Source organism: Harpia harpyja, chromosome 15, assembly GCF_026419915.1.
Source record: "Harpia harpyja isolate bHarHar1 chromosome 15, bHarHar1 primary haplotype, whole genome shotgun sequence".
Taxonomy (NCBI): domain Eukaryota; kingdom Metazoa; phylum Chordata; class Aves; order Accipitriformes; family Accipitridae; genus Harpia; species Harpia harpyja.
The window spans coordinates 31,261,497-31,286,096 of record NC_068954.1 but is presented as its reverse complement, the minus strand read 5'-3'; the positions used below and the strand labels follow the sequence as shown (position 1 = coordinate 31,286,096).

General features: G+C 60.0%; 5 protein-coding genes across 6 annotated transcripts; 2 read left to right on the top strand and 3 right to left on the bottom strand.

Moving 5' to 3' along the window:
* The first annotated feature begins 112 nt into the window (after positions 1-112).
* On the top strand, positions 113-4,863 carry ZBTB39 (zinc finger and BTB domain containing 39). Its single transcript, XM_052810145.1, has 2 exons — positions 113-219; positions 1,896-4,863. The coding sequence occupies exon 2, from the start codon at positions 2,005-2,007 to the stop codon at positions 4,141-4,143; it is 2,139 nt and encodes a 712-aa protein (XP_052666105.1). The 5' UTR covers positions 113-219; positions 1,896-2,004; the 3' UTR covers positions 4,144-4,863.
* A 4,941-nt stretch (positions 4,864-9,804) lies between these two features.
* GPR182 (G protein-coupled receptor 182) lies at positions 9,805-14,434 on the bottom strand. The gene is made up of 2 exons (XM_052810164.1): positions 14,122-14,434; positions 9,805-12,879 (listed from the first exon to the last, which is right to left on the bottom strand). Exons 1-2 carry the CDS (start codon positions 14,348-14,350, stop codon positions 11,777-11,779), a joined length of 1,332 nt encoding a protein of 443 aa, XP_052666124.1. The 5' UTR covers positions 14,351-14,434; the 3' UTR covers positions 9,805-11,776.
* Positions 14,435-16,854: 2,420 nt separating this feature from the next.
* LOC128151772 (uncharacterized) lies at positions 16,855-18,739 on the bottom strand. The gene is given in 6 exon segments (XM_052809420.1): positions 16,855-17,134; positions 17,137-17,172; positions 17,267-17,698; positions 17,808-17,911; positions 18,278-18,426; positions 18,614-18,739. Coding segments are annotated over 6 exon segments (1,035 nt in total). The 3' UTR covers positions 16,855-16,946.
* Positions 18,740-18,781: 42 nt separating this feature from the next.
* On the bottom strand, positions 18,782-21,134 carry LOC128152119 (retinol dehydrogenase 16-like). The gene is made up of 4 exons (XM_052810178.1): positions 20,659-21,134; positions 20,275-20,533; positions 19,370-19,533; positions 18,782-19,201 (listed from the first exon to the last, which is right to left on the bottom strand). The coding sequence occupies exons 1-4, from the start codon at positions 20,972-20,974 to the stop codon at positions 18,984-18,986; spliced, it is 957 nt and encodes a 318-aa protein (XP_052666138.1). The 5' UTR covers positions 20,975-21,134; the 3' UTR covers positions 18,782-18,983.
* Positions 21,135-21,510: 376 nt separating this feature from the next.
* Positions 21,511-24,583, top strand: PRIM1 (DNA primase subunit 1). Of its 2 annotated transcripts, none has more exons than XM_052810166.1 (13): positions 21,511-21,733; positions 22,023-22,180; positions 22,304-22,410; positions 22,509-22,582; positions 22,840-22,976; positions 23,043-23,101; positions 23,179-23,289; positions 23,409-23,499; positions 23,583-23,727; positions 23,811-23,880; positions 23,959-24,044; positions 24,124-24,222; positions 24,327-24,583. In XM_052810166.1, exons 1-13 carry the CDS (start codon positions 21,631-21,633, stop codon positions 24,344-24,346), a joined length of 1,260 nt encoding a protein of 419 aa, XP_052666126.1. In that variant the 5' UTR covers positions 21,511-21,630; the 3' UTR covers positions 24,347-24,583. The 2 variants fall into 2 exon arrangements, with proteins under 2 accessions (XP_052666126.1, XP_052666125.1); XM_052810165.1 differs by having other exon boundaries at positions 21,512-21,733; positions 23,179-23,293; positions 23,413-23,499.
* Positions 24,584-24,600: the final 17 nt, after the last annotated feature.

Below are 24,600 nucleotides of genomic sequence, written 5' to 3'. Positions count from 1 at the left end.
CGTGTCTGTGCCCGTGTCCGCCGGTGCCGGTGCCGTCGCCGTCGCCGTGTCCCGTCCCCCCCCCCGCCCGCAGTTCCCCTCCGGGCCGCGGGGGGGGCGCTGTGGCCCCGCCGCGCGCGCGGGCGGGCGGAAGGCGGCTCCGGCGGCGGCCGGGGCGGACGGAGGGCGGGTCGGCGCCTTTGTGTGAGCCGAGCCGGGATGGTGCGGGGCGCCGGGCAGGTAAGGACCGCCGCCGGCCCGCAGCCCCGCCGGCCGCCGGCTGCCGCCCCGCCCGCAGTCCCGGGGGCCCCGCGCCGCCCCCCACCTCCCCCCGCCCCGCGATGGGCCCCGCGCGGACCCCCCACGGGCCTCTCGCTGTTCCCCGTGCTTCCCCCCGGGGGTCCCTTCCTGCCCCCCCCCCCCCGGGGGTCCCACCAGAGCCCCCCCTCTCCCCTTTGGCTCCCCCCCCCCCCCGCGTCCCTGTGGGCCCCTCGTTACCACCCCCCCCGTGGACCCCCCCCCAGCTCCCCGCTGTCCCGCGTGGCTCCTCCAGCCCCCCGCGGGGCCCTGCGACCCCCCCCCCGTTGCTCCATGTTCTCCTGGGGCAGGTCCGGGATTCCCTGCCCCCCCCGCAGAGAAGGGAGCCTCTCCTGCCTGCCTGCCTGCCTGCAGGCAGCGGGGCCTGCCCGCCCCTCCTCACCCTCCGGGGCCGCCTCCCGTCCCTGCGCCCCCCGGTCCCCCCCTTCCCTTCTCCGTCTCTTTTCCCTCCTGTTCCGTCCCCAGGCCGCCCCCCCTGCGCAGGGATCCCCACGCTGCGGGAATTGCCCACGTCCTGGCGGTTTCTGGGCTGGTGAGCGTTCCCCCTCCGGAACCTTCCCCAGCCATCCTCATCCTCCCCAGCTGTGAGTGGTGCTTCCCTGCTGCCTTCTCGGGCAGGGGCCATCCCCTGCCTTCGTCCCTCGGCGTCCCAGGGGAGGACAGCCCGTCCCCAGCTCCATTTGGCCTTTCCCTGGAGCTGGGGCAGAAGGCAGCCCAGTCCCCTTCCGCCTCCTGCAAACTCCCCGGTCTCTCCGCTGGCATCTGGGGTCATTGCTCAAAGGACGGGGATTAGGGATAGAGCTCCCCGGGGTAAGTTCGTCAAGTCCCCGGGTGGCCTGAGAGCTGGCTGAGCACTCGGGAGTGGGACAGGGTGACAAAGGCAGTGGGACAAGCTGGAGGGATGAGCTCAGGTGGGAATTGCCAGTGACATGGGCCAGGTGTCCAGTGGCAGCAGCCTGGGAATATTGCACAAACCACCTGGCTCAGAGCACTGAAAGGTGCTGCAAATACCGGTGTAGCAGAGGAGAAATCCCAGGGGAACCGGAGCAGCTGGCATGCAGGGGAGAATCTGAAATGAGATCCCACCTGGAAACCGAAAGTTACCGTGTGGGTATGGGAGTAATCTGAAGCAAAGGTATGAAGCGGTGGTGGCTGGAGGAGACCCAGAGGCAAAGCCAACCAGTGTGTAGAGCCTGAATTTCAGCCCTCCAGACAGGAGTGTTATCCCTGGCTCAGGGAGAGGAGGGATGTCTCTGTAACAGGCACCGGCTGGGGCTCAGTTTCAGAACTGAGTGGAGCTGCGAGGCAGAGGGACCTCTGTCCGTGCCCAGATAGAAGTGGGAACTTCAGGCTGTCGCTGGCAGAGTAAATGGCTTTATTTTTTCTGTTTGCCCCTTTCCCTTTGTGCGTCTTTCCCTTCGCTTCCCAAAGAGTCAGTCTTTGAACTTACAAGATAGGTTTTAGTCAATCTCCATCTAAGCAGCTATGCTGCTGCTTCTCTGTTGCTTGTCAGGAAAGTGGAAAATTTGAGATATGACTAGAATGATGTCTCTTTGGTTGTTAAGGTATTAACATTTTTTGCATTTTCCTCTCCCTAGAGCCCCTTGCCCTGCCAGTTTCTGGATGCCAAGCACCTCCTGCTCATGAAGCTGATGAATGCGTGAAGAAGAAGCTGACCAGGAGAGGGACTCTTAAGCAGCTGCTAAGATGGGCATGAGGATCAAGTTGCACAGCACCAATCACCCCAACAACCTGCTGAAGGAACTCAACAAGTGCAGGCTCTCCGAGACCATGTGCGACGTCACCATTTTGGTGGGCACCCGCTCCTTTGCTGCACATAAGGCTGTTCTGGCCTGCGCTGCAGGCTACTTCCAGAACCTCTTTCTGAACACGGGGCTGGATGCTGCTAGGACCTATGTAGTGGATTTCATCACGCCGGCCAACTTTGAGAAGATCCTCAGTTTTGTGTACACCTCGGAGCTCTTCACAGACCTTATCAATGTTGGCGTCATTTATGAGGTGGCAGAGCGGCTGGGCATGGAAGATCTGCTGAAGGCCTGCCATTCAACCTTCCCTGACTTGGAGAGCTCAGCCATCACAAAGCAACCCTCCCTGTCCATGAGCGAAGGCCGGTCAGGTCCTCTGAGCAGCACCTCCTCGGAGCAGAGCCATTCTTTGGGTGAAATCCGGAGTGGCGGGGAACATTTTGGCCCTGAACGGAATTACATCTTGCATGGGGAAGTGGCAGGCAGCTACAAAGAGGATGACAGGAATACCGTGAGTGAAGCCAGCCAGACTCTTCCCCTGATGCATCCGCAGCAGCCTCCCAAGACAGAACAGGAATCGGATCAAGGGCAGTTCGCTCCTGCCGCAGGTATGGCGACCCAGCCCAGCCTGGGCGGTGTGAACATCGTTGTTCAAACCACCGCAAGCTCCTGCCAGCAGTACAAGGTCCAGAGCAATGGTGACTACGGCAAGGGTGGCTTCTTTACCGCTGATCCTTCTGTGGACATCTCCACGGGGAGCAACTCCTGTCCCAGCAACAGTGACCACTCCAAAGAGCAAGGTTTTGGGCAGATGGATGAGCTTCAGCTGGAGGATTTGGGCGAGGACGAACTGCATTTCGAAGATGCCAGTGAAGAACTGGGCCCATCAGAAGAAGTTATTGAGCTGAGTGATGACAGTGAAGAAGAGCTGGCTTTTGAGAACGACAGCCGGGATAGCAAGGCAATGCCCTGCCAGGTGTGCAAGAAGGTCCTGGAGCCCAACATCCAGCTGATCCGCCAGCACGCAAGAGATCACGTTGATCTGCTCACCGGGAACTGCAAAGTCTGTGAAACCCACTTCCAGGACCGGAACTCCAGGGTCACTCATGTTTTGTCCCACATCGGCATCTTTCTCTTCTCTTGCGACATGTGCGAGACCAAGTTCTTCACCCAGTGGCAGCTGACCCTCCACCGACGAGAAGGGGTCTTTGACAACAACATCATCGTCCACCCCAGTGACCCGCTGCCGGGGAAAATCACCATGTTTGGGGGAGGGCCTGGCTCAGAGCTGGCGTGCGCTGCCTGCGGGAAGCCTTTGGCCAAAGATTTCCACACCGTCCGCAACCATATCCTGGACCACGTGAACTTGAAAAGCCAGACGTGCGGTGTGTGTGACCAGAGGCACCTCAGTCTCTGCAGCCTGATGTGGCACACCCTGTCTCACTTGGGGATCTCGGTCTTCTCCTGCTCTGTTTGTGCCAACAGCTTTGTGGATCGGCACCTCCTGGAGAAGCACTTGGCCGTTCACCAGAACATGGAGGAGGCTCTCTTCCGCTGCCACTTCTGTGGCCAGAGCTTCAAGCTGGAAGCGGCGTATCGTTACCACGTCAGCCAGCACAAGTGCGGGGGCAGCCTGGACATCCGACCCAGCTTTCGAGACCGTCTCCAGCATCAGGGCCTGCAGAAGAGGAAGCTGCCGGAGGAGTTCCTGAGCGAAGACTTGGCGCTGCAAAACCAGCCAGGCAACAGCAAGTACAGCTGCAAGGTCTGCGGGAAGCGGTTTGCTCACACCAGTGAATTCAACTACCACAGAAGGATCCACACCGGAGAAAAGCCCTACCAGTGCAAGGTGTGCCACAAGTTCTTCCGCGGCCGCTCCACCATTAAGTGCCACCTGCGGACGCACTCGGGAGCCCTCATGTACCGCTGTACTGTGTGCGGGCATTACAGCTCCACGCTCAACCTCATGAGCAAGCACATAGGCGTGCACAAAGGCAGCCTCCCCCCAGACTTCACCATCGAACAGACTTTCATGTATATCATCCATTCCAAAGATGCGGAGAAAAACACGGACAGCTGATGGGGTGAGGCAGGGCAGGACCAGCAAAGGAGCAAATGCTAATTACAGAAGCTGTGGAAAAAAATGTCATTTATTTTATTTAATGGTCAGGCATCATGGATGGAATCCTCCTTTTCTATTTTTTTAAATTTTTTTTTGGCCTTGCTAGGGCTTTTTAGATTGGTGGCATTGTACAAATTAACAGCACGTAAGCTACATCACTGTTTCCAAGAAGTCTGTCGTGTTTACTTACCTCTGGTCCTGTTAGAGGCCATCGAGTTCTGTGTTTTTAGCATTTCTCACTAGGTTTTGAATCTAGATTTTTTTTTTTTTAGCCTTTTAGCCCACTTGACTAGGCTAACCCTCAGTTTGAGCTTGTCCACAAACTGATGCTGCTAAGATTTTTCACACCTGACCTCAGTAGAGAGGGACAGAGCCAGAGCAGGATGGTGCTGGACTCAAAGAAAAGGAAAAACAAAAAAAAAAGAAAAAAGGAATAACAGACTCATTCTGGGCATCACTGGGGTTCTGCTGCTATTGCAAGGAGATAAGCAAAGTCCATGTCACAGAATCAGCCTTGGAAGTCGTTGCTCCGTTGCAGGGGAGGTGAGCAAGCAGCATGTGAGTGTGCACATGCAAATGAGGAGGGATACCTGGCAGTAAATGAGTAGGAGGGTGATTGTCGCTCGCAAGGGCAGTTCCCAGGCAGTGCCGCTGGTCTCTGGGAGCCCTGCCTGAGCTGGGAGCCCTGCCTGAGCTGGGAGCGTGGCTGGCAGTTTCTCTGCCATGCCTGTGACATGCTGCTCGCTCATGCCCTGAGACCCCATCTCCGAAGGAGGAGATGAAGGGGTGACACCACCTCTCTGAAGAGCCCGAGCAGCGGGGCAGCTGCGTGGAAGGAAAGAGGTGGATGCGTGAGGAGAGGGAGCTGTCAGAGGAGTCGCTGACCTGGAGAGGGCAGGGGAAGCAGGTTCGTGTTGCGGGGTTAACTGCTCCTTGGGAGATATATTGTGATGGCACAGTCATGCCTAACTTCTGCTGCCCTGCAGTTGGCCATCGAGAGCGTGCCGACCTCTCCTCAGCTCTCCTCTGCCGCCGGCAGCCATGCACATCGTGCTCTGCTGGCACGGTGTTTCCCAGGGCTGCCAGTTGCTGGAAGCGCTGGATGCCAGAGAGTGGCGTCGCTGCGGCTGTGTGGATCCCAGCAAGACAAGATGTGATGAAGCTGTTGCCTTAACTCCCAGGAAGGTACCTTTGAGGACTCTTCTCTCTGCTGAAGGGATAGCCCCCTCCCGTGGTTGCCGCCGTGGCTCATCGCATCCCGGACAAGTCTCGTGGCAAATGTGTGTTGCAGGATGTTGTTGGTGCGATGTGAGTTCATTCATCTTTTGTCGAATCCTGCCGTAAATTCAGCAGGCGCCGGCTGGGGGCTGCGGCAGAGCAGCTCTGGGAGCCGGCAGCAATAGCAGCTGATGTGAACCTCAGCTCAGCCTCTCCTGGACGCGCGTCGCGTGTGGGCTGGGGGCTCCTCGGCGCGGTGGGCTCTCCCGGCTGCACTGGCGAGGTCAGCCCCATGCCGGCAGTGTTTACACCAGGAAGGGTGGGGATCGGCTTTTTCCCATGTTATCCTGCTGTGGGGCAGAGGTGGAGAGGAACAAATATTTCCGATGCCGCAGCATGAGTTATGACTGCCCTTAGGTAACTCATTCTACCTCACAAACAGGAAGCGCTCAGGGCTTTCAAGCCACAGTCGTAGTAAATTGGCTCCTGCGCTTCTGTAAAGATATGCTGTTACAAAACAAAACTAGTGATTTGCAAACCCTGTAAACTCATCCCGCTTTCTCCTCCTCTCGAAGGGACAACCTGCGACAGAGGAGAGGCGTGGGCTGAATGTGTGGTTGGTGAGCTAGGAATTCCTGGGGGTTGCTCCCCCCCGTTCCGCTGTGGCCTTGGGCAAGTCACTTCACCTCTTTGCCTCAGTTTCCTCATCTGTAAAATGAGGGTGGTAACACTTGTGGTACCTACCTACCTCCCGGGAGTGTGGTGAAGATTGCTGGCTCATACCTGCAAAGCGTGTGGGAGATGCAAAGTGCTTGGTGAATATTAATGTTTAGTGTCCTAGGGAAATGACAGCCTCCATCCTTTCCTGTTCTGTACCAGTTCGTGGACCTGGTCGGGTCAGTTTAGTCCTGTTACAGCCTTCCTTGTCGCCAGCAAACTTACCTTTAGCCCCGTCCCCATCACAGTCCTGTGAAACGAGCTCTGTAGCAATGTAAGAAGTGGGGGGTGGCTCAGCGCCGCTGTGTCTGCGGAGAGGCTGTGGGAAGCAGCACTGGGGAGCGGGAAGCAGGGATGTGTGTGCTGAGGGGTAGCGGCGCTGTAATGTCCCCTGGGCTTTGCAGAGCACATCTCCCCATCGGGTGGACGTGTTGCAAAAGGAGGAGTTTGCGTCCTGGGGAGAGAGGAGCTGGAGGGTGCAGAGGTATGCAGCTGCTGGAAGCCCCTGACCTTCAGCTCCATCCATCCTTCGATCCCCGTGGTTTGCTTGTAAAGCTGCATTTCCACCGTGGCACCTCCAGGTCCAGGTCCAGGCCTGCTGTGACGGGGGAAGAGAAAAGAGTCAGTGTTGAGCCGTGTCCCCGCTGGCAGTGCTGAGCCCTGGCTGGACCTAATGACCCTTCCCAGGCAGCTCCTTCGTCCTGAGCTTGTATCATCCTCAGTCACCCTGTGGACCTGCAGTACCCGAGTCCGACCCCGCTGCACGGAGGTGGGGTGGGAGGAATGGACCTTGCTGAGGAGGAATGAGAGGCCATTGGGAGTTTGTGTCCTTTCCCCAGTCCCTGTAATACTGGCCAAATTTGGGGCCAGCTGACATCGCCTTGGGGGGTGTTAAACTGGACTTGTCCTTATTTTGGTGCCTGGAGCCTGTTTTGAGAGGAGGAAAGGCACCGCAGTGATCACCAACCCTGGGGCCAGCCAGGCTGTGCTGCGTCTGCCACTGGAGCTCTGGTTTCCAAACTCTGGTCTCATGGTACTGGTCAGCTGCCAGGCCACGGTCTGTGATCTCTAGCTGGTCTGCAGAGCCATGTTTAGCTTAGTGTTGTTAAGTTTAAAAAAAAAAAAAATCATTTTGAGAACGCATGGTGCTCTAGGGAAGTGTGGGAGTTGATGGCAGTCCACTGGAGGCTCCTCTGAGGAGCTCTTTGAGTTACAGGGTTTCTTTCATTGTCCTGGTGGTGTCAAGATGGGCTGGTAGACAGGAACGGGTGTGACCTGCTCTGCCCTGGAGATTGCTATGAAGGATGTGAGGGGGGCAGACGAGGCTTGGGAGAGCCGAGTCCTTAAAGCCTCAAGACCCTCCTAAAACGTCCCAGAAGCTGTGATGAGCTTTTGGATGGGTTGGGGCGCTGCCGTGTGGTAGTGTCTGCAGCCCCGTATCTAGCTAAGCTGTGAAGCAAAAGCCTTTTGTGCACATAAACCAAAAAGAGAAGCTTTTACACTGAAACACTAACGGGCAAAGCAAGCCCACCCTTATGGACACAGGGACGGGAAAGCAAAAGCCCACCCCCTTCACTGCCAGTTGTTTTTGGTTGTGGGGATGGGGAGAGCAGTCGGGTCCCTGGCGTTTCTGTGTCTTGGATTCTTTCCTGTGTTATAATGAATCATTCCCACATGAAACATCTCGAGATCAGCAGCGAGTCCCATCTGCAGAGGGGATGCCGGGACAGATCTGGACCTGCAGCGCTCCTGTGCTGGCCTGGCCTCGTGCCACTGCTCCTCCTTGGAGGGCTTTTCCCAAGAGGGGTCAGAGACCTCAGCACTCCTTCCCCTGGGAGGGTTCTGGGCCTCTCCAAGCCTGCAGCCAGCGTCAGGGCTCTGTTGTCCCTGTCCCCTCGGCGGCATGGCTGTCCCCGACTCCAGCCAGCCTGGCTGGGAGCTCCAGTGTTCCTCCAGAAAGCTGTGTGGCTGGGGAGAGTGGCGTTGGCCGGAGCGGTGGGCTCATCCTGAGTCCCCCACGGGCTGCATTGCCCCGAGGAGCCGTAGCTCCGACCCGGCTGCATCGCGGTGGAGGCACCGGTGACGGCAGGGGCTAGCGGCCAGCGGCATGGGGCTGTTTGTGTGCCGGCGGTGCAGCCCCGCATAGCTCCTTGTTGAAGGCCAAGCGCTGTTTGCAGCATCGGGGCAGCCAGGGCCGAAACTCCGTGCCCAGATCTGTTGCTGCTCCACCGCTGACTCGCAGTGCAGCCTTTGGCAAGCCTGCTCGCCTCCTGACCTCCCCTCCGTGAATGTGGGGACGACACTTACCTACCTCGCCTGGGGCAGCTGTGAGGTTTAACTCGTGTTCGCAAAGTGCTTTGGGATCTTCGGGGTACAAGAGGGGAATGCAGAGGGGAAACGCTTTGCCGTGAGCTGTGCCGGCGGCATTTGCAGAGAGCGACCGGGTTGCAGGTCCTCACAGGAAACCCTGACATAAAATCCCCCTCCAAAAGGCAGTGCTTCAAGACTGGTCTTATTCAGATTTCTAAAACGCAAAGTTCAGTTTGATTCTCCCCTTTCTCAAAGGATCCAGGTCTCTTATCAGAATAATTAAGCAGAAGAAAGAAAAAGAGTTGAATTGCTGTCTAACCTTTTTGTTAAGTTAATAGTAGGTACTGACCTCCTGATATTTAAGTGTTTACTATCTATTTGCTGTAAAGTTTTGTATATTTTGTAAACTTCCCCCCCAAATAGTAGATGTCTAAAATCGTTGTACATCGGGTTCTTTTATACTCCATTGTTCAGCACAAAGTGTGGTTTTTATTTAGAATAATAAAATGGAAAATGTTGACCTCTTGTACCTTGCTTCTTTATAAAACTTGTTTCTTTAAATGTGCAGATTGGCATTTCTGTCTCTTCAGGGGTGCCTGGGAAAGCACATGAGCCGTTCCTGGTATCCTGCTCCTGTGCTGTGCTCTGCAGGATTTGTGGCACGAGTCCAGGCAGCCGGGGCCTCTTCCTCACCGCCTCCTCCAGCACCCGGAGCAGCGAGAGGAGAACGGACTCTGGCATTTCTGCAGGCTGTTTCCACAGCAGGTTGGGAGCAGAGCCCTTGTTAGAAACCATTTAGGAAATTCTGGGGGGTTGTGTTCCTCGGTAAGCCCTTTCTGTGCTGCCAGCGCTGTGTTTCACTGAGACCTGGACCTTCGCAGACTCGGAGCTGTTGGCTGGCAAGCCGGATCAGTGGGCAAATGCTGCTGGGGTTTTCAAGAGCCGCTTTAATTTTTCTCCAGCAGCAAGGCTTCCTTCTCGCTTCAGGGTTAGGGCGACCAGCCTGCTGGGCATTGCTGTTGGCTGGGGCTGCCGGTCTCCATTGCCACTGGAGCAGCTCGGGCAGAGCTGCTCTGGGGAGAGCTTACCTGGTGGGACAGGTCACTGTTGCCGAGCCAGTGACCAGCAGTGGGCACTGGAAATTCAAGCTGGGTGGGTGTCCCGGGGGTGTATAGCTGGTAATTGCTAAAGGAGCCGGTGGCTGGGCCAGTTTACCCTATGGGGTGGTAAAGGCTTTAAAGGAAGACTGAGGGACCCAGCTAAAGGACTAGCTGGGTTTCAAGCCCACATCACTGTGTGGGGCTGTATGAGGCTTTACCTGAGGTCACTCTGGCCCTGAGGCCTATGAACAAAGTTGCAGATACATTAGGAGAGTTTAAAAAAAAAAAGTTTAATAGGTCAAATATCAAATTTTACATGTTTAAGTAACTTGAAATTGAATATATTGTTGTCCTGGTTACGTCACGCATCAAGTGTCTTGTTATTGTGTACTTATCTTCCATTTCTTCATTGAAAATGGCAGGGTATTAGCAAAAGGAAGCCTTAGGGAAGATTGAGGATCAGAGCTGTGGGTTGTGTCAGCATGAAGCTGCCTTCGCATTTGCCGGCTTGTTTTGGGGCTGCTCGGCTTCACTGTGCGTGTTGTGCCCAGGAGGGTCACAGGGACGAAGGCAGTGAGGTCCTGTGTTGGTGCAGATCCCGAAGGACAGCCTCTGTCCCTGAGAGCTTGCAGTCTTAAGTGGCTCTACACTCACAAGTTGTGAAACTGCATGCAAGTAACATAATTAAGGAAAAGGAACTGCCACAAGTTGCTTCCCTGAACAGGGTACTGTTGTGTCTGAGGGGACTGGCTTCTTCCCCAGCTGCGATACGAAGTCTTTCTGTGTAAGAGATGAATTTGGCTTTTTCTGTCAACACTGGTATCCCCTGGTAGTAAGAAGGAACGTCCCTGCGCGCAAGGAGCCCTGAAGTATTTAGTGATTTATGCTGTCACAGGACCCCTGAAAATAGCAGAGCCGTTCCCAGCCAGTCCCGTGATAATTGAGTGTCCATGTTAACCCCTGGTCGTGGGCTTCTGCCACAGCCCGGGACATCCTGCTCCCCACCCACCGCTCTCTGCTGCAAGCATCCTGTCCCTAGATTTGCTTATGCTTTCCTTTTTTAATATGTGTTTCTTGAGCAGCTCAAGGCCTTTGGTAGATTTATGGACTCCCTTCCAGTGACTGTCGCTCTTTCACCTTCCCCTGCCAAGGGCTTGACCTGCAGCATGTGACTTAGCAGAATCCGGACAACGATGAACTTTCTCCGGATGCTCCAGTTTCTTACACAGCCAAAAGCCCAGCCTGTGCTTCAGCTCCAAGGGTTTCTGCATGCGTACATGTTCCCACGGGGCGTGCTTCAGTGCGACTGATTGAAAGGGAGCGTGCGTGAAGGTCTGCCAGAGTCTGCCAACATTTAGAAATGCACCCAGTGGCCTTAGAAACCTGCCAGGAGATGCTCTAAAGGAGGCTGGGTTTAATGGGATGGGTCTCATGCTGCAAAACACAAACAGGGAACCCCACCTGTGCTGCCACGGGTCACATTTGGAAGCAACTGTGCCCCGTCAAACCCAGTTTTAACCATCGCTAATTTACTGCTGGGTTTGCAAATTGCTCTCAACAAGCTGCTGATCTCAAATCGTTCCTCCCCTCCTTCAAGCTCAGGTCTGTGTCATGCTCAGCCCCTCGGCATCGCATTGCCTTCACTTCTGTAAAATCAGGCTTTGAGCCGTTTGCTAGGCACGGGGAGGAGAGGTTTGTGTTTCAAAGTAGTTAATTCCCTCTCTCCTGTTTGGATGGCTTCAAGGCAGAGGGGCAGCATTCACCAGACACCTCTGCAGCTCGGTGTATCCAGGGCTTGTGTGTAAGTGACAGCTGAGGGCTGCAGAAAAATTTGTGAAGGGAAAGGATTGTGTGCCCCCAGTCCCGTGGCTTGGGGCAGTACAGGGGTGGGGTCCCAGGGGCTGGATTTGTGTTCAGAGTTCTGGGTAGAGTCATGCACTTTATTACTGCTTTTCTTTTGGAAAACAGGAAATATCTCTTTGTCTTATTCTTTCTTTAGCTAAATAGATCTGATACAGCAGCACATCAGAGGCAAGATGTCTGTAGGTCCCCGCACCATCTCATTTCACATTTGGCACCCTGCCCCACCTTCAGAGCACGGGAGGTGGCCAGCCAAGAAGTGTTTTTTAAAAGCAAAGTGTCTGCTTATCACCAGGAAAAACAATCTTACTGACCTCAGTGAGTGCAGGGAGCTGCCGCCCCTCCACAACCACTTGCCAATGATGAGTGGGAGAGTCCGATCTCCCTTAATTGGGAGGGTTATTGTCCTTTGTGATGACTATGGAGTGCTGTGTGGTGGAGGAGGAATTGTCTGCGCCCTTCTGGCTGCCTTGGTCTTTGGGGATGTACTTAACCACAGCGGAGATGAGCTTGCTGCGGAAGTTTTTGCTCAGGAAGTTGTAGAGGATTGGGTTAATCACACAGTGGAGCAGGGTGAAGCAGTCTATGATGTCGTAGAAGAAGTAGAGGAAGTGGGCAAATGTGCAGTGGAGGATGATGTGGTTGCCATCGAGGGTGAGCAGCGTAAGCATGATGTGGAAGGGCAGCCAGCTGATGAGGAACACGACGATATAGGCATAGATGAGCAGACAGTGCTTTCTGCTCTCCGGCTTGGTGCGCTTGATGAACCTGGCTGTCAGGATGTTGAAAACGGTGATGATGGGGAAGGGGATTAGGAACCCAATGGTGGTGGTGGCCAAGCTGACTGCCAGTGCCCACTCATCATAGGTCTCGAAGGGGGCCATGAAGATGCAGATGGGCTCTCCAGTATTGACCAGCTGCATGTGAGCAACCTCCAGGAATGGGATCGCTGCTGCCAAGACCCAACTGCAGGCGCAGATGACGCGGCGTGCGCGGTGCTGGTGCTTACGCCAGAAGAGAGAGGAGCTGGTCAGGGACACGTAGCGATCCACGCTCAGGCAGGTGAGGAAGAAGATGCTGGCGTACATGTTGGCAAAGTAGAAGTAGTGTGTGAAGCGGCAGAGGAAGCTGCCCCAGAGCCAGGTATAATCCAGCATCACCTCCAGCATCCAGATGGGCAGTGAGAGCAGCACTCCGAGGTCAGCAATGGCCATGTTGATGATGTAGAGGTTGACCAAGCTCTTGTTGCCCCGTGTCTGCCAGTTGACCCAGATGACAAGGAGGTTCTCCACCAAGCCCACCACGAAGATGACCAGGTAAAGGATGAAGAGGATCACCCGCTTGACATTCTCATCCAGGCTGAACTCGCAGAAGGTGTAGGTGTAGTTCAGGAGGTGGAACAGCTCAGACCAGTTGTGGTAGTCCCCATACTCGTTCAGGAGAGTGTGTGTCTCGGTGGGGGCAGTGGTCGCCTCAGCCATCCTGGTAGCTGCAAGGAAAGGGAAAGCACTGAGTTGTGGCTCGGCAACTGCACTGAGCCAGACAGCTTGAAAGTACAGAGAAACAGCCGATCTCTCCTGTCAGAGCTCAGTCCTCACAGGAGGCACTGAAAGTACTTTTCTGTATTTTTTTTTAATCCAGTTTTTACTGCTATGGTGACTTCCTACATCAGCTCTCAAAAGATGCTGTACCCACAACAGATGATAACTCCATGTCCTAGACAAAATGCAAGCCACAAACAGCAGCTGCCCGCGCACCCACACATGCTCCCAGGTAGTGGCTGTCCCACAGCCGGGGCCGGGGACCAGGGACAGGCAGTGCTGGGGTGGGGACCAACAGAGGGGAGGGATGAAGGACAGGTGAGAACGCATGCCAGCCCCGAGGCTTGGCAACATCGGTCACTGCAGAAATGGAGCTGATGACCTGGGAATGCAGCAACCTTCAGGTGGGAGCTCCCCCCGCTGAGGCTCATGCTGTCCCCTGAAACCTCCAGAGCTCAGGTCCTGCTGCCACAGAGCCTGTGGGAATCCCGACGCCAGCTCTGCCACTCTGCCCTTGCATGCAGCAACTGGCTGCGAGGTGGCTGGGGCACAGACAGGCACCCGGACGATTAAATGCACCGGTGACCACGTCTACTCGACTCTGTGCTAGCAGGAAAGCCCCTGACCCCCACCCGAGCCCTCGATGTGTGGTCACTTCATAAACCCAAGCAGCTGCCCTCACTCTGCCTGTCCTGAGCTGCGTTGCTGGGAGCCATTGGGACTTCCAAGTAGGTGATAAAATTATAAACTTAAGGGAAATGCAGTTGACCTTTACATCCTTTTATTGCCCCAAGTGTGAAAGCTCTGATCCCAGCACAGCTGCATCGCATGGCGAAGACGCTGCCGACCCCATCCAGCCTCGTGCTGCTGGAAGAGTGGAAGAGCTCACAAGACCAGCCGTTCACCTGGGAAAGCCGGAGGAGCGTGCCGTGCCACCAGGGCACCTCCGCGGCACTCAGAGCCCAGCAAGCCAGGGAGCACCGCAGCCTAGCATCCCCCACACGAGCAAAGGGCTGTCACCCACCCACTCCCAAAACCATGGAGGAGAGGAGAGCGAGGCCCCAGGGCTGGAGTCCCCCCATCCCCAAGGATCCTCGAAATCCCGCCCTCACCAAGCTGCAGGTCCTGAGAGATGCTGGTGGGAAAGGGGAGAGACGGACGCGGGCAGGGAGGGAGAGGTGTTGGCTCACCAGCAGCAGAGCCGAAGGCTGCGCGGAGGGGCTGCTCAGGGAGTGTGGTGATCCTCTCGGCTCGGCAGCTTGCACGCCTCTGGGAAAGCAGAGCTGCCGTGGCGCGGAGCTCGGGGTGGGCTTGTTGGCTGCTTCCCAGCAGGAAATGACCGCCGTGGTCTGATATCCTGAGACAGCCCAGCGCGGGTGACATTTGACTTGATTTCCAGCCCCGGGGCTCAGCTCCCATTTGATTTTGCTGCAGGGCTGGGGACAGGCACGGGGAGGCCCTGGGCAGGTGTCGATGTGGGAGCCGCAGGTGCCTGGGGATAGAGCGGGGGTCCCCGAGGCTTCCCCGGGCAGCTCCCCTCCACCGTCACCCCCACAGGACCTGGCTGCTGTGGCCCCACTGCTCTCAGGGGCTGGATCCTGCCCAGGTCCTGCTGTGAGTGTGGGCAGGAGGGGAAAATGCATCCTCTGGGATGGACCTAGCTGAGCCAGGTCCTTCCCCAGCTCTGGGAGTCCCAAGGGGTTAGGGTGGGTTAAGGCAATTGTACCATTGACCGTCCCTGATGCTCACGCGATGCCAGGACGAGCTCAGGGTTTCCTTTGCAGGGAAAAGGGCTGAAAGCTGAACGTTTCTGCCAGGTCAGCGCTGCCCGTCACTCCAAGCTGTCGCAGAAGTTGATGGCAGATGGCTATCGCCACAGAAACACCTCTGGCTGGGCAGCAATTAATCATCAAGCCGTGATTACCTGGCAGTTTTGCAGGGGAAGGGAGGGGGCTTGAGCCTTGTCCCGGCACTGGGGAGGGGGCTGATAGGCAGAAAATTTTGCATCAAGCTGCAAGTCCTGCAAAACAATTGCAGGAAATCTCCTTTTCGAGTGCAGACAAGACTTTGTGATCAACAATCGGCTCGGAAGGAAGGCACGGCCAGAGCAGGGAAGCACGAGGGCACTGATAAGTCGGGTCTCACAACAACAAGCCCAGCGCCGGTGACCCGCGCGCAGGTACCCAGCCCCAGCGGGACCGAGGCCCCGGGTTGCAAACAGGAACTCGGCGGCTTTGTGCTTGCCCCGAGCGCAACGGGGCGCGTTTTGGCTCGGCCGCAGGATGGGGGTGCGGGGGGGGGGGGGCTGTGAAGGGCCACTCTGCCGCCCAAGGGGCTGGGTGGGCTTTACCTCCCTAGGAGGCAGGGATGCCATTCTGTTTCCATTTAACAGGTCAGGAAATTTCCACACCAAACTCCAGGATCGAGAACGACCTGGGTGCAGTCGGGATTTGCACAGGGGCTGCCAGTCCCGGTGAGGACAGTGAGGTCCGAGAGCCGATTGCATTTCCAAGTCAGCCAAGCCGTAGGGAGCGGGGCCGGTGGCTCAGCCCCTTCGCCCCATTCCTGCTGCAATGTTCAGGGTGCTCCAAGGCTTTTGGCACCCAAATGTGTGCCCAGGAGCCCCCAACCTCCCTAAGGGTCCAGGTCTCCCCTTTGTCTGGAGATAAATGGGAAAAGGCAGTTTCTTCTCTGCGAAGTGGCCACTCCGATCCGAGTGGGACCTTTGGAGGCCAGTGGATCAGGGGTTGTATGGATGGGGCGCAGGAAGGCAAAGAGGAGGGGCTGATAATGGTCCCCCCCGGGCCTGGCCGGTTCCTCCTCCACCTGCCAGTGCTTCGCTCTGGGGTGAAATATGGGCACTGGGTCCCTCCTGGCTGCTGCCAGCTTGACCCCACTGAGAAGTCGGGGGGCAGCACAGACCTGGAGTGAGGTGGGCTCCAGGCAGCGGCAGCACCGGGGATCTGCCATTCTCCCACCCTTCCCTCCCCAGGCAGCCAAGGGATGTGGGCGCAGGGGTCCCCAGAAAAGTGCAGCCAAGGCCCCCGTGTCACCTCCTGGCAACTCGGCATGCCACAGCCTGGCCCTTTGGGGACACGTGGGCCTGAAACGTGACGTGTGGGGGCTGCTGGGGACGTCTTACTGATTTGCTAAGCTGAGCAAAGCATTTAGGAAAGCTTTCTTGGCTGGGGAGACAGCTCAGTAAGCTGTAATGCAGCTTGCACAAGGGCCCTACATGCTGCCTTCCGTCCTGCTGTAGCTTCTTGTCCCCCTGAGCTCCATCGCAGCCCTGGGGTGTCTTGGTCTCACGTGGGCTCAGCCTCTGCGCGTGCGGGAGCAGTGCGATGCTGGTGGGAGTGGGGCTGCTGCTAACATTGCTCTTGTCCTGCAGGCAAGTGCACAACCTCAGGGACCTGACCCCCAGCTAGTCATCACTAATCAGCCCTTAATTAGAGGTATGAACGATACATGAATCACTGCCCACATGCCCGGCTCGGAAAAACATCTTTAACCATGTCCCGGGGCAGCAGCATCCCTCCAGCATGAGGCAGCGATGGGGAGCCAGAGAACCGCTGGTGCCTGCGACAGCCCCGCAGGCGCGATCAGCCATGCCGGTAGGTGCCCATTGGCCCCTGCCTCTGACTGCGAGGATGAGCTGGATCCCCCGGCGCAGCCACCAGCCCCTCAAAGGGCTGCAGGGGCAGAGACGATCCTGCTCTGCAGCTCAGACATCCCCGGGGAACACGGCTGCTCTGGGCACAGGTCGCAGTTGGGGTCCTGCCGCAGGCTGGCAGGGACCCTGCGGGCTGGCAGGGACCTCACCGGCATCACAGCTGCCCCGGCACGGCGGGTCACCCAGCACGGTGGCCAAGCGGCTCTTGGACACGTCCGAGGCTGAGGTTCACCGTGGGCAGCCCCTCGCTTTGCACCAGCTTTACTGAGCACATTAACAGGGGCTTGAGGCAAGCAGGTGCCTGCGGGTGCTGCGTCCACATCCCCAGTCTGGTGGCCATCCTCAGGGGCGTGCGGGCGTCCCCCTGGCCGGGACGGGCAGAAATAAGCCGATGGCAGCGGCGGTGAGCCAGGCTGGGCAGTAGCTGAGCGGCAGAAAGGTGAGCCGGGCATCCCAGCCGGCCGCGTAGCGGCTGTGGGGGAAGCGGGCGAGCAGCACGTGTGCCACGACACTGGTGACAACGGGCAGGAGCTGCTCAGGCGGTGCAGCAGGACGCTGCTTTTGGCATCTGTGTGGGCAGAGGGGGGGGGTCAGCCTGGCCCGGCATGCTGGTGGTGGTGGAGTCACCGGGGAGTGCCGGGGCCACACGGGGATGTACTCACAGGTCTCCGGGTAATGGTGGCCATAGGCTGCCTGGGTTTTTGCTGGGAGCTGCTTGAAGACCTTCACCACAGTTGCGGGGTCGGTCTTCCCTGTCCAGAAGCCGCCAGGTTTGATGATGGAGATCTGCACCCCGAAGGGGCACATCTCACGCCTGGCCAGGGATGGGCTGTCAGCCTCGCAGACGGAGGTGCTGTCCTGAGCTGAGATGGGGCTGGGGGGGGGGCAGGACTGAGCCACGCAGGGCGAGGGGGAGGCCGTGATCCCCTCTGGGCACCCTGTTGTCCCCTGGGAGGGTGCAGGGGAGCCCTGTCCTTGCTCAAGTCTTTCTCGAAACCCTTCCTCTGGTTGCACAACTGTTGCTCTAGCAGTGCCCTGGTTTCTCAACCATATTGGTATTTCACAAGCTCCTGCCTTGGCTCGCTGCTGCTCTGCTGTATGGGGAAGGATGTAACTGGGTACGACATAAAACCCTGCTTGGGGAAAGTGGGGCAGAGCTGCCCAGCATGCCTGCACCTGCCAATGCACACCCGGCTGCTGTACAAGCCCTGGCATAGGGGAGCACAGGGGGCTGCTGGTGGCTGCCGCTGCCGTACCGGAGACTGTCGGAGAAGGCCTCCACGCCATACTTGGAGATGCGGTACCCCCTGCCAAAAAAGGAGGACCAGCCCCAGCCCGTGCATTGGGCAGCACTGGTGGGAGAGCCAGGTGCTGGTGTTGCTCTGGGGCACGCTGGAGGAGAGGCAGAATTGCAGCAGCACCTGAAGAAAGTTTTGCATCTCTCAGTTGCAATTCATGGCTTTGCCTCACACAGATCCGTGTGCCTGGAGCTCTAGTTTGGCCTTTAATGGCTGTTTGTGCTGGCAGGGTGGATCCAGCTGCCCCACGGAGCAGGATTTGGCTGCTCTCCAGACACAGTCGGCAGCACCTGGCCTCGGACTTCTCCCTCTCGCCGGCTGTGCAGCACTTGCCCAGCTCTGGTCTGGTGGGGGACGGCAGCTTTGTCCCCTCACCCCAGGATGGGCCCTGCATGAGAAGGCAGCAAAGCTGCTGGGGTGAGCCTGGACACAGGCAAAGGGGTGTCCCGCTGTCCGCAGCCACAGCGGTGCCCGGGCATGGTTTGCTGGAGCGGGGCAGCCTTTGCTGACTGGGCGGTGCGGGTCTGCGGAGCCGTGCACAGAAGCAGGCGCTGCTCGGAGATGCCCGAGGGGCACCGAGGAGGAGGAGGACTGACCAGAGGCTGCCCAGCCCTCTGCCCAGAGGGAAACCTGCCCAGGTTTGTACGGGTCTGGTTTTTATTCACATATGTTAACTCCTGGAGTGCTGGCTCGGGTGAGTGCAGCTCTCACCCCTGTGAGGGCTGGACCCTGCACGGAGCAGGGACTCCGGGGAACGGCCAGAGACCCCAGGAGCTCTTGCAGCACGGCACGGCATGGCCGGTGGCAGTGCTGGTGCCGCTGGAGGAGCAGGGACATGGCCTCGGTGCCGCCGCCCCAGCTGAGGCTGAAACCAAGCTCTGCCAGGCAGGGAGGAGGAGTTGTCTTTATTCAGAAGCAAACTGGTCTGCTAACAGAGGACAGCGGGTTGTGAAACATACATTGCGTTAAAAATTCAGGAACCTCTCGGCATGGCCTTGGCTGTGGGCCATGCTGGGTCCCACCCTGCGCTGCCCGGCCCGGGCTGTTGCTGCCTGTCAGCTGCCTATGCCGATTCCCTGCCTTAGGTTTTCCAGGCAGGTATGGGGGACAACCAGGTGAATACAACATCTGTGAGGGCTGACGGCAGGTAGCTGAGGGGGATGTAGATCAGCTTGGCATCCCAGCCTGCAGAGTAGCGCGTGCGAGGGTAGCGGCTGGTCAGCGCGTGCTCCATGCAGTCTGTGACCAGCTTCAGGTTGGAGTTGTATCTCTTCTGCATCTTCCTGAATGTTACCAAAACTGCAGAGACAGAAAGCGCTGGTCAGGCTGCTAGCCTTAGACCCTCAAGCCGAACGCAGCCGAACGGCTCAGTGGGATGACGGGGTGGTGGGACACCCCATGGCTCCAGGAATGTGCCTTGTGTCAGGAGAGAAACAGATTTGCTTAACCTTTAGGTGAGGTACTTACACTGCTTCAAGTAATTCTCCCCGTAACTTGCTTTGATTTCCCCCGGGAGCTTCTCCCAGATGGAAAGAAAATTATTCTCCAGGATCTCGGCGTTGGTGATCATCGTCTTGAAGTAGCCTGGCTCAATCACGCTGACCTTCACCCCGAAGCTGCGCATCTCAAGCCTGGAAGGGATCAAGCCCCATGGGACACGGGAGCAGCACCTGAATGCATCCGCCGCCCGCCAGCACGGGCTGCACGTGGGCACCGGTTCTCACGCAGGACGCACGGCAGCCTTGTACTGGAGGTTTGACGGGGAGCCTGACCACCCCAGTGGACCCTGCGCCAGCCCGGTACATGTCCAAGGCTGCATGTGAGCAAACATCTGCTGAGTCTGGATGGGACCGGGCCAAAGCAAACCTCGGGACCACGGGGCCATTGCCCGCAGGATCCAGTACAGGGGCCAAGTCCGATAGGAGAGGCTCGGTGCCAGGGCAGGCAGTACCAGCCAGCATGGCCACCCACAGCTTCCCTGCCGCTGGGAAGTCATCAGGCAGGGGAATGGAGTCAAAGCTCTGCCAAGTTCTTTGCCTTCCCTTACCCCAGGCTACCTCTGCATGAGCTTGGCTGAAAGCGGAGCAGAGGCTGCCAGCTGCAGGCAGGGTCCCCCCCAGGCAGGAGATCACTCCTGTGGGACCCAAGTGCTGTAGCTGTGGCACAAGGTGTCCCGACATCGGGTCCACGCATTAAGTATCCCTGCAGCCCCTCCTCTCATGCTTCGGCAGCAGCTTAAACAAACTCAACCTGCGCTTGCTTGCGGTTGCATGAGGAAGGGGTTTGACAGAAAGAGACGCTGCCAGCCAAAGCCCGGAAAAGCAAACTGGGAAATCAGGGGCGGTGTCTGCCGTGCCAGACTTAGGACTTACCGGAGGCTGTCGGAGAAGGCCTCCACGCCATACTTGGAGATGCAGTACCCCCCGCCAAAAAAGGAGACACGGCCCATCACGCTGGCCACGTTGACCACGCGGCCCTGCGCTTGCCGCACCAGGGGCAGGAGGCTCAGCGTCACCTCGACGAGGCCGACGAGGTTGACGTCCAGCACCTTGACGAAGTCGTCCTTGGTCAGCCACTCATTAGGGGCGGTCGGGATGGCAATCCCTGCGTTATTCACCAGCCCCCAGAGCCCTGGACAGAGAGGACGGGGTGACGGGGGCTGCTCCCCTGCCCATGGCCCCGCTCCAGCGCTGGCTGTGCCGGCACGGGTTGGCAGAGCCGCGGCAGGGCCGACGGGGGCGGCCGCCCCGTCCTACCTCGGTCGCCCACGCACTCCCGGACCCAGGCGGTGGCGGCGGCGATGCTCTGGCTGGAGGTGACATCCAGGAGGACGGTCTGCAGCCGCGGTGAGGCGGCCGCCCGCAGCTGCGCGGCCCCGGTGCCGGTCAGGCAGGCGGCCAGCACCCGCAGCCCCCGGGCGTCCAGCTGCCGTGCCAGCAGGTTGCCGAAGCCGCTGTCGCAGCCCGTGATCAGCACGTACTTCTCCGAGAGCCTCGGCACCGTCTGCCGCTCCCGGTGCCAGCGCCGCAGCAGGTACAGCCCCGCCAGCACCGCCGCCAGGTACAGCCACATCCTCGGGCACCGACAGCGGGAGCGCAACCGGGGTGCCGCGGCGGCTGAGCGGCTCCGGACCGACCTTGGCCCTGCCCGCGGCGCCGCTGTCAATGATTAATTAGCGCGGCCGCGGGCTCGGGAGCGGCTCCGGTGCAACGACCGCGGGGCCACCCGGCACTACCGGCCTGCGGGGGCGGCCGCGCCGCCCCGCCCCGCCCCGTTCCCCCTTCCGGGCATCGCCCCGGCCCGGCCCGGGCTCCGTGCCATCGCGGCGCTGCCGCCTGGGGCCCGCCGGGCGTCCGGCCCCGGGGCTCTGCGTCGGTCCCGGTGCCGCGGGCTCTTCTGCCCCGGGGCTCTGCATCGGTCCCTGCATCGGCCCCGGGGCTCCGCTCCGGCGGCAGCCGGGGAGGGTCCGGGAGGGTCCGGTCGCAGCCGTGCGGCCGCCGGGGAATCGTTAACACGGAGCGGGGCAGCGCCCGGGGGGTCCCGCACCCCTTCGCTGCCGCCCCGGGCTCCCCGGACCCCGAACACCCCCCCCCCCCCCCCGGCGTGTCCCGAACCGGGCCGTGCCCCCATCCCCGCTCCTCCCCGTCCCCGTGCTCCGGGGCCGGACTACAGCTCCCGGCGGCCCCCGGGCGCCCGTCCCCGCCGCTTCCCGCCGCCTCCTTCCCGCCATGGCGCGGTTCGAGCCGGCGGCGCTGCCGGAGCTGCTCCCGGTCTTCTACCGGCGGCTCTTCCCGCACGGCGCCTACGGCCGCTGGCTCGGCTACGGCGGCGGTGAGCGGGGCGGGGGGCACCGCCGGGGGCTGCGATACCGGGGCCCGGGGCACGTGGCGGGGGCCCGGGGGGTGTCGCTGGGGCTGGCGGCGGCGGGTGGATGCACCGACCGGGGTCCGGGACACCGGGCGGGCGGGGGGTGATCTGGGGGCGCCTGTGATGGGGGGGGCTCAGGAGTGCGGTGAGGGGGCTGGGGGGAAACAGGCGGGAGGGGTGCAGGCCTTCAGGGCAGTGTCAGGGCTGCCCCCGAACCCGTCCGCACCCCCCCAACCCCCCCGCGCCTCCGCAGTGGTGAAGAACTACTTCCAGCTGCGGGAATTCTCCTTCACGCTGCGGGACGATGTCTACGTGCGGTTCCAGTCCTTCGGCAGCCCCCAGGAGCTGGAGCGGGAGCTGCAGAGGACCAACCCCTACAAGATCGACATCGGGGCTGTCTACTCCCACCGGGTGAGTCCTGCTCCCACCCAAGCACCCCGACCGGGAGCACGGGTGCCGGCCAGCCCCAGGGGGGGGACGTGGCCCCCGGGTCACAGGGTCCCTGGCTGGACCTGAGCCTGTTCTGCCCCACAGCCCAACCAGCACAACACGGTGCATCTGGGGGCCTTCCAGCCGCAGGAGAAGGAGCTGGTCTTCGACATTGACATGACGGACTATGACGACGTCCGGACGTGCTGCAGGTTCCCGGGGGTGTTCACGGCACGAGCCGGAATAGGGGGCCGGGAGAGGGGTGCAGGGGCACGGGGCAGCAGCCTGACCCGCCGTGCTCTGCCTGCAGCTCGGCCGAGATCTGCTCCAAGTGCTGGACCCTGATGACCATCGCTGTCCGCATCATCGATCGCGCGCTTGTGGGTGAGGGTCTCAGGGACCCACGTGGCCCCTGGCCTCATGCACCGGGGACACGTCCAGAGCACGCTCTGCCCCGCAGCAACACCCAGACCCCAAAGGGGGGCCAGGGCAGCGCTCGTGCTCTCATGGGGCTGGGGGGGAGTGGAGGATGTGCTGGTGCCCAGTGGGGTTTGCCCAGCGGGTTTGCAGCGCTGCTGGGCTTGGACGGACGCCGCAACCCATCCCGACGCGCTCCTGCAGCCCGGCTGTTCCCTCTGCAGAGGACCTGGGCATGAAGCATCGCCTGTGGGTGTACTCAGGCCGGAGGGGTGTCCACTGCTGGGTCTGCGACGACGCGGTGCGGAAGTGGTCCCCGGCGCTGCGGGCGGCCACTGTGGAGTACCTGACCCTGGTGAAGGTGGGTGCATGGGGGGCTGGGTACCCCCTGCCCACCCCCATAGGCTGACCGCCGCTGTCCCTCCAGGGTGGAGCAGAGACCGTGAAGAAGGTGAACCTCTCCGAGCCCATCCACCCCTTCATCAGGTCGGTGGGGACCCCTCCTGCCCGGCCCCCGCAGCCACTGGCCATGGGGCGCTGACCCCCTCCCCGCTCCTCCGCAGGCGGTCGGTCAGCGTGGTGGAGAAGTACTTTGAGGCATACGCGCTGGTGGGCCAGGACATCCTGGGCAGCCCGGAGAGCTGGGACAAGGTGCTGGCCCTTGTCCCAGAGGATATCCTTCCCAGAGCGGCCCCCGCTGTGCCGCTGGGCACTGTGCCGGGTCCGGAGGGAGGGTCCACATGGTGGGAGTGGGGTCAGCAGTGTCTGCGATCAGCCTTGACTGCCGGCCACAGCACCGCAAGCCACTGCAGGGCGAGTTCCCCAAGAAGCGGGACTCGGTGCAGCGCTGGGAGCTGCTGAAGGGCAAGATGGAGCGGGCACGGGTGAGTGGCCATGGAGCAACCCCAGGCAGGGGGCCGGGTGCCGCCACCTGCCCCGCTGCCCCCTGACCCACCTGTCCCTGCAGCAGGCAGCGGCGGGCGGGAAGGGCACGCCGTGCTACGCGGACTGGGAGATCATGCTGCAGTACTGCTTTCCCCGCCTCGACATCAACGTCAGCAAAGGCGTCGGGCACCTGCTGAAGAGCCCTTTCAGCGTCCACCCCAAAACAGGTGGGTCTGGCAGCCTGTGGGGCTGGCACCCCATGGGGACCCCCGGGGCTGCCACCCCCGGCGGTGACTCCCCTCCCTTGCAGGTCGCATTTCAGTGCCGCTGGATCTGCAGAGGCTGGACCAGTTCGACCCGTTTGCTGTCCCCACCATCAGGTACGTGAGCGGGGCTGGCAGCTCGGGGGGTCCTGGCTGCACCGGCAGCCCCCCACCATGTCCCGCCGTCTCCCACAGTTCCCTGTGCCACGAGCTGGACGCGGCCGGCAATGACGGGGAGCAGGAGGACGGCAGGGAGACGGAGCCAAAGCGCCGTGTGCGGGGTGAGCGGGGCTGGGGCCGGGGCATGGGGGGGTCCTCACCGCCTGCTCCCGCTCCTGCTCAGCTCCCCAAATCCTCCAGACTACAAGAAGACGAGCCTGGCGCCCTATGTGCGGGTCTTCGAGCAGTTTGTGGAGGAGATGGAGCGTGCCCGGAGGGGAGAGCTGCTCCGGAGAAGCGGTAAGAGCCGGGCAGGGATGCAGTCACCTGGGGGACCCTGAAGGGGACCCCCTGGCTCTGAGAAACTGCTCTTTTTCTGTAAAACTTCCCACTTCTCTTTGTAGACCTGCAAGGAGACTTCTGAGGCCTCACTTCCAGGAGCCACAGCGGCAGGCCAGGTCCTTGCCACAGGGCTGCCGAGGGACCAACTCCGCCATCGCTGCCTCTGCCGTGGCTGCCGGCCGCGGGGGGTCCTGGTGCCTTGGAGCAGGGAGCCTGCCAGCCACCGGCCAAACCGCACCGGCTCCCTGCCCCGCTCCCCGCGGCCCCTTCCCACCTTTTGTACCTTTTCTACGCAAAGACCATTAAACGCCTGCGGTCACCCCTGTGCCTGCGCCC

Excerpts from the sequence above, each read along its gene's own strand:
- ZBTB39 (XM_052810145.1), top strand. The coding sequence starts at position 2,005 with ATGGGCATGAGGATCAAGTTGCACAGCACCAATCACCCCAACAACCTG.
- GPR182 (XM_052810164.1), bottom strand. The coding sequence starts at position 14,350 with ATGGGAGCTGAGCCCCGGGGCTGGAAATCAAGTCAAATGTCACCCGCG. Across the intron at positions 12,880-14,121 it reads AGCCTTCGGCTCTGCTGCTG|CTACCAGGATGGCTGAGGCG; the intron begins GTGAGCCAACAC and ends CTTTCCTTGCAG.
- LOC128152119 (XM_052810178.1), bottom strand. The coding sequence starts at position 20,974 with ATGTGGCTGTACCTGGCGGCGGTGCTGGCGGGGCTGTACCTGCTGCGG. Across the intron at positions 19,534-20,274 it reads GCCTTCTCCGACAGCCTCCG|GCTTGAGATGCGCAGCTTCG; the intron begins GTAAGTCCTAAG and ends GATCCCTTCCAG. Across the intron at positions 19,202-19,369 it reads GGAGAATTACTTGAAGCAGT|TTTTGGTAACATTCAGGAAG; the intron begins GTAAGTACCTCA and ends CTGTCTCTGCAG.
- PRIM1 (XM_052810166.1), top strand. The coding sequence starts at position 21,631 with ATGGCGCGGTTCGAGCCGGCGGCGCTGCCGGAGCTGCTCCCGGTCTTC. Across the intron at positions 23,102-23,178 it reads CCCATCCACCCCTTCATCAG|GCGGTCGGTCAGCGTGGTGG; the intron begins GTCGGTGGGGAC and ends GCTCCTCCGCAG. Across the intron at positions 23,500-23,582 it reads GCAAGATGGAGCGGGCACGG|CAGGCAGCGGCGGGCGGGAA; the intron begins GTGAGTGGCCAT and ends CTGTCCCTGCAG.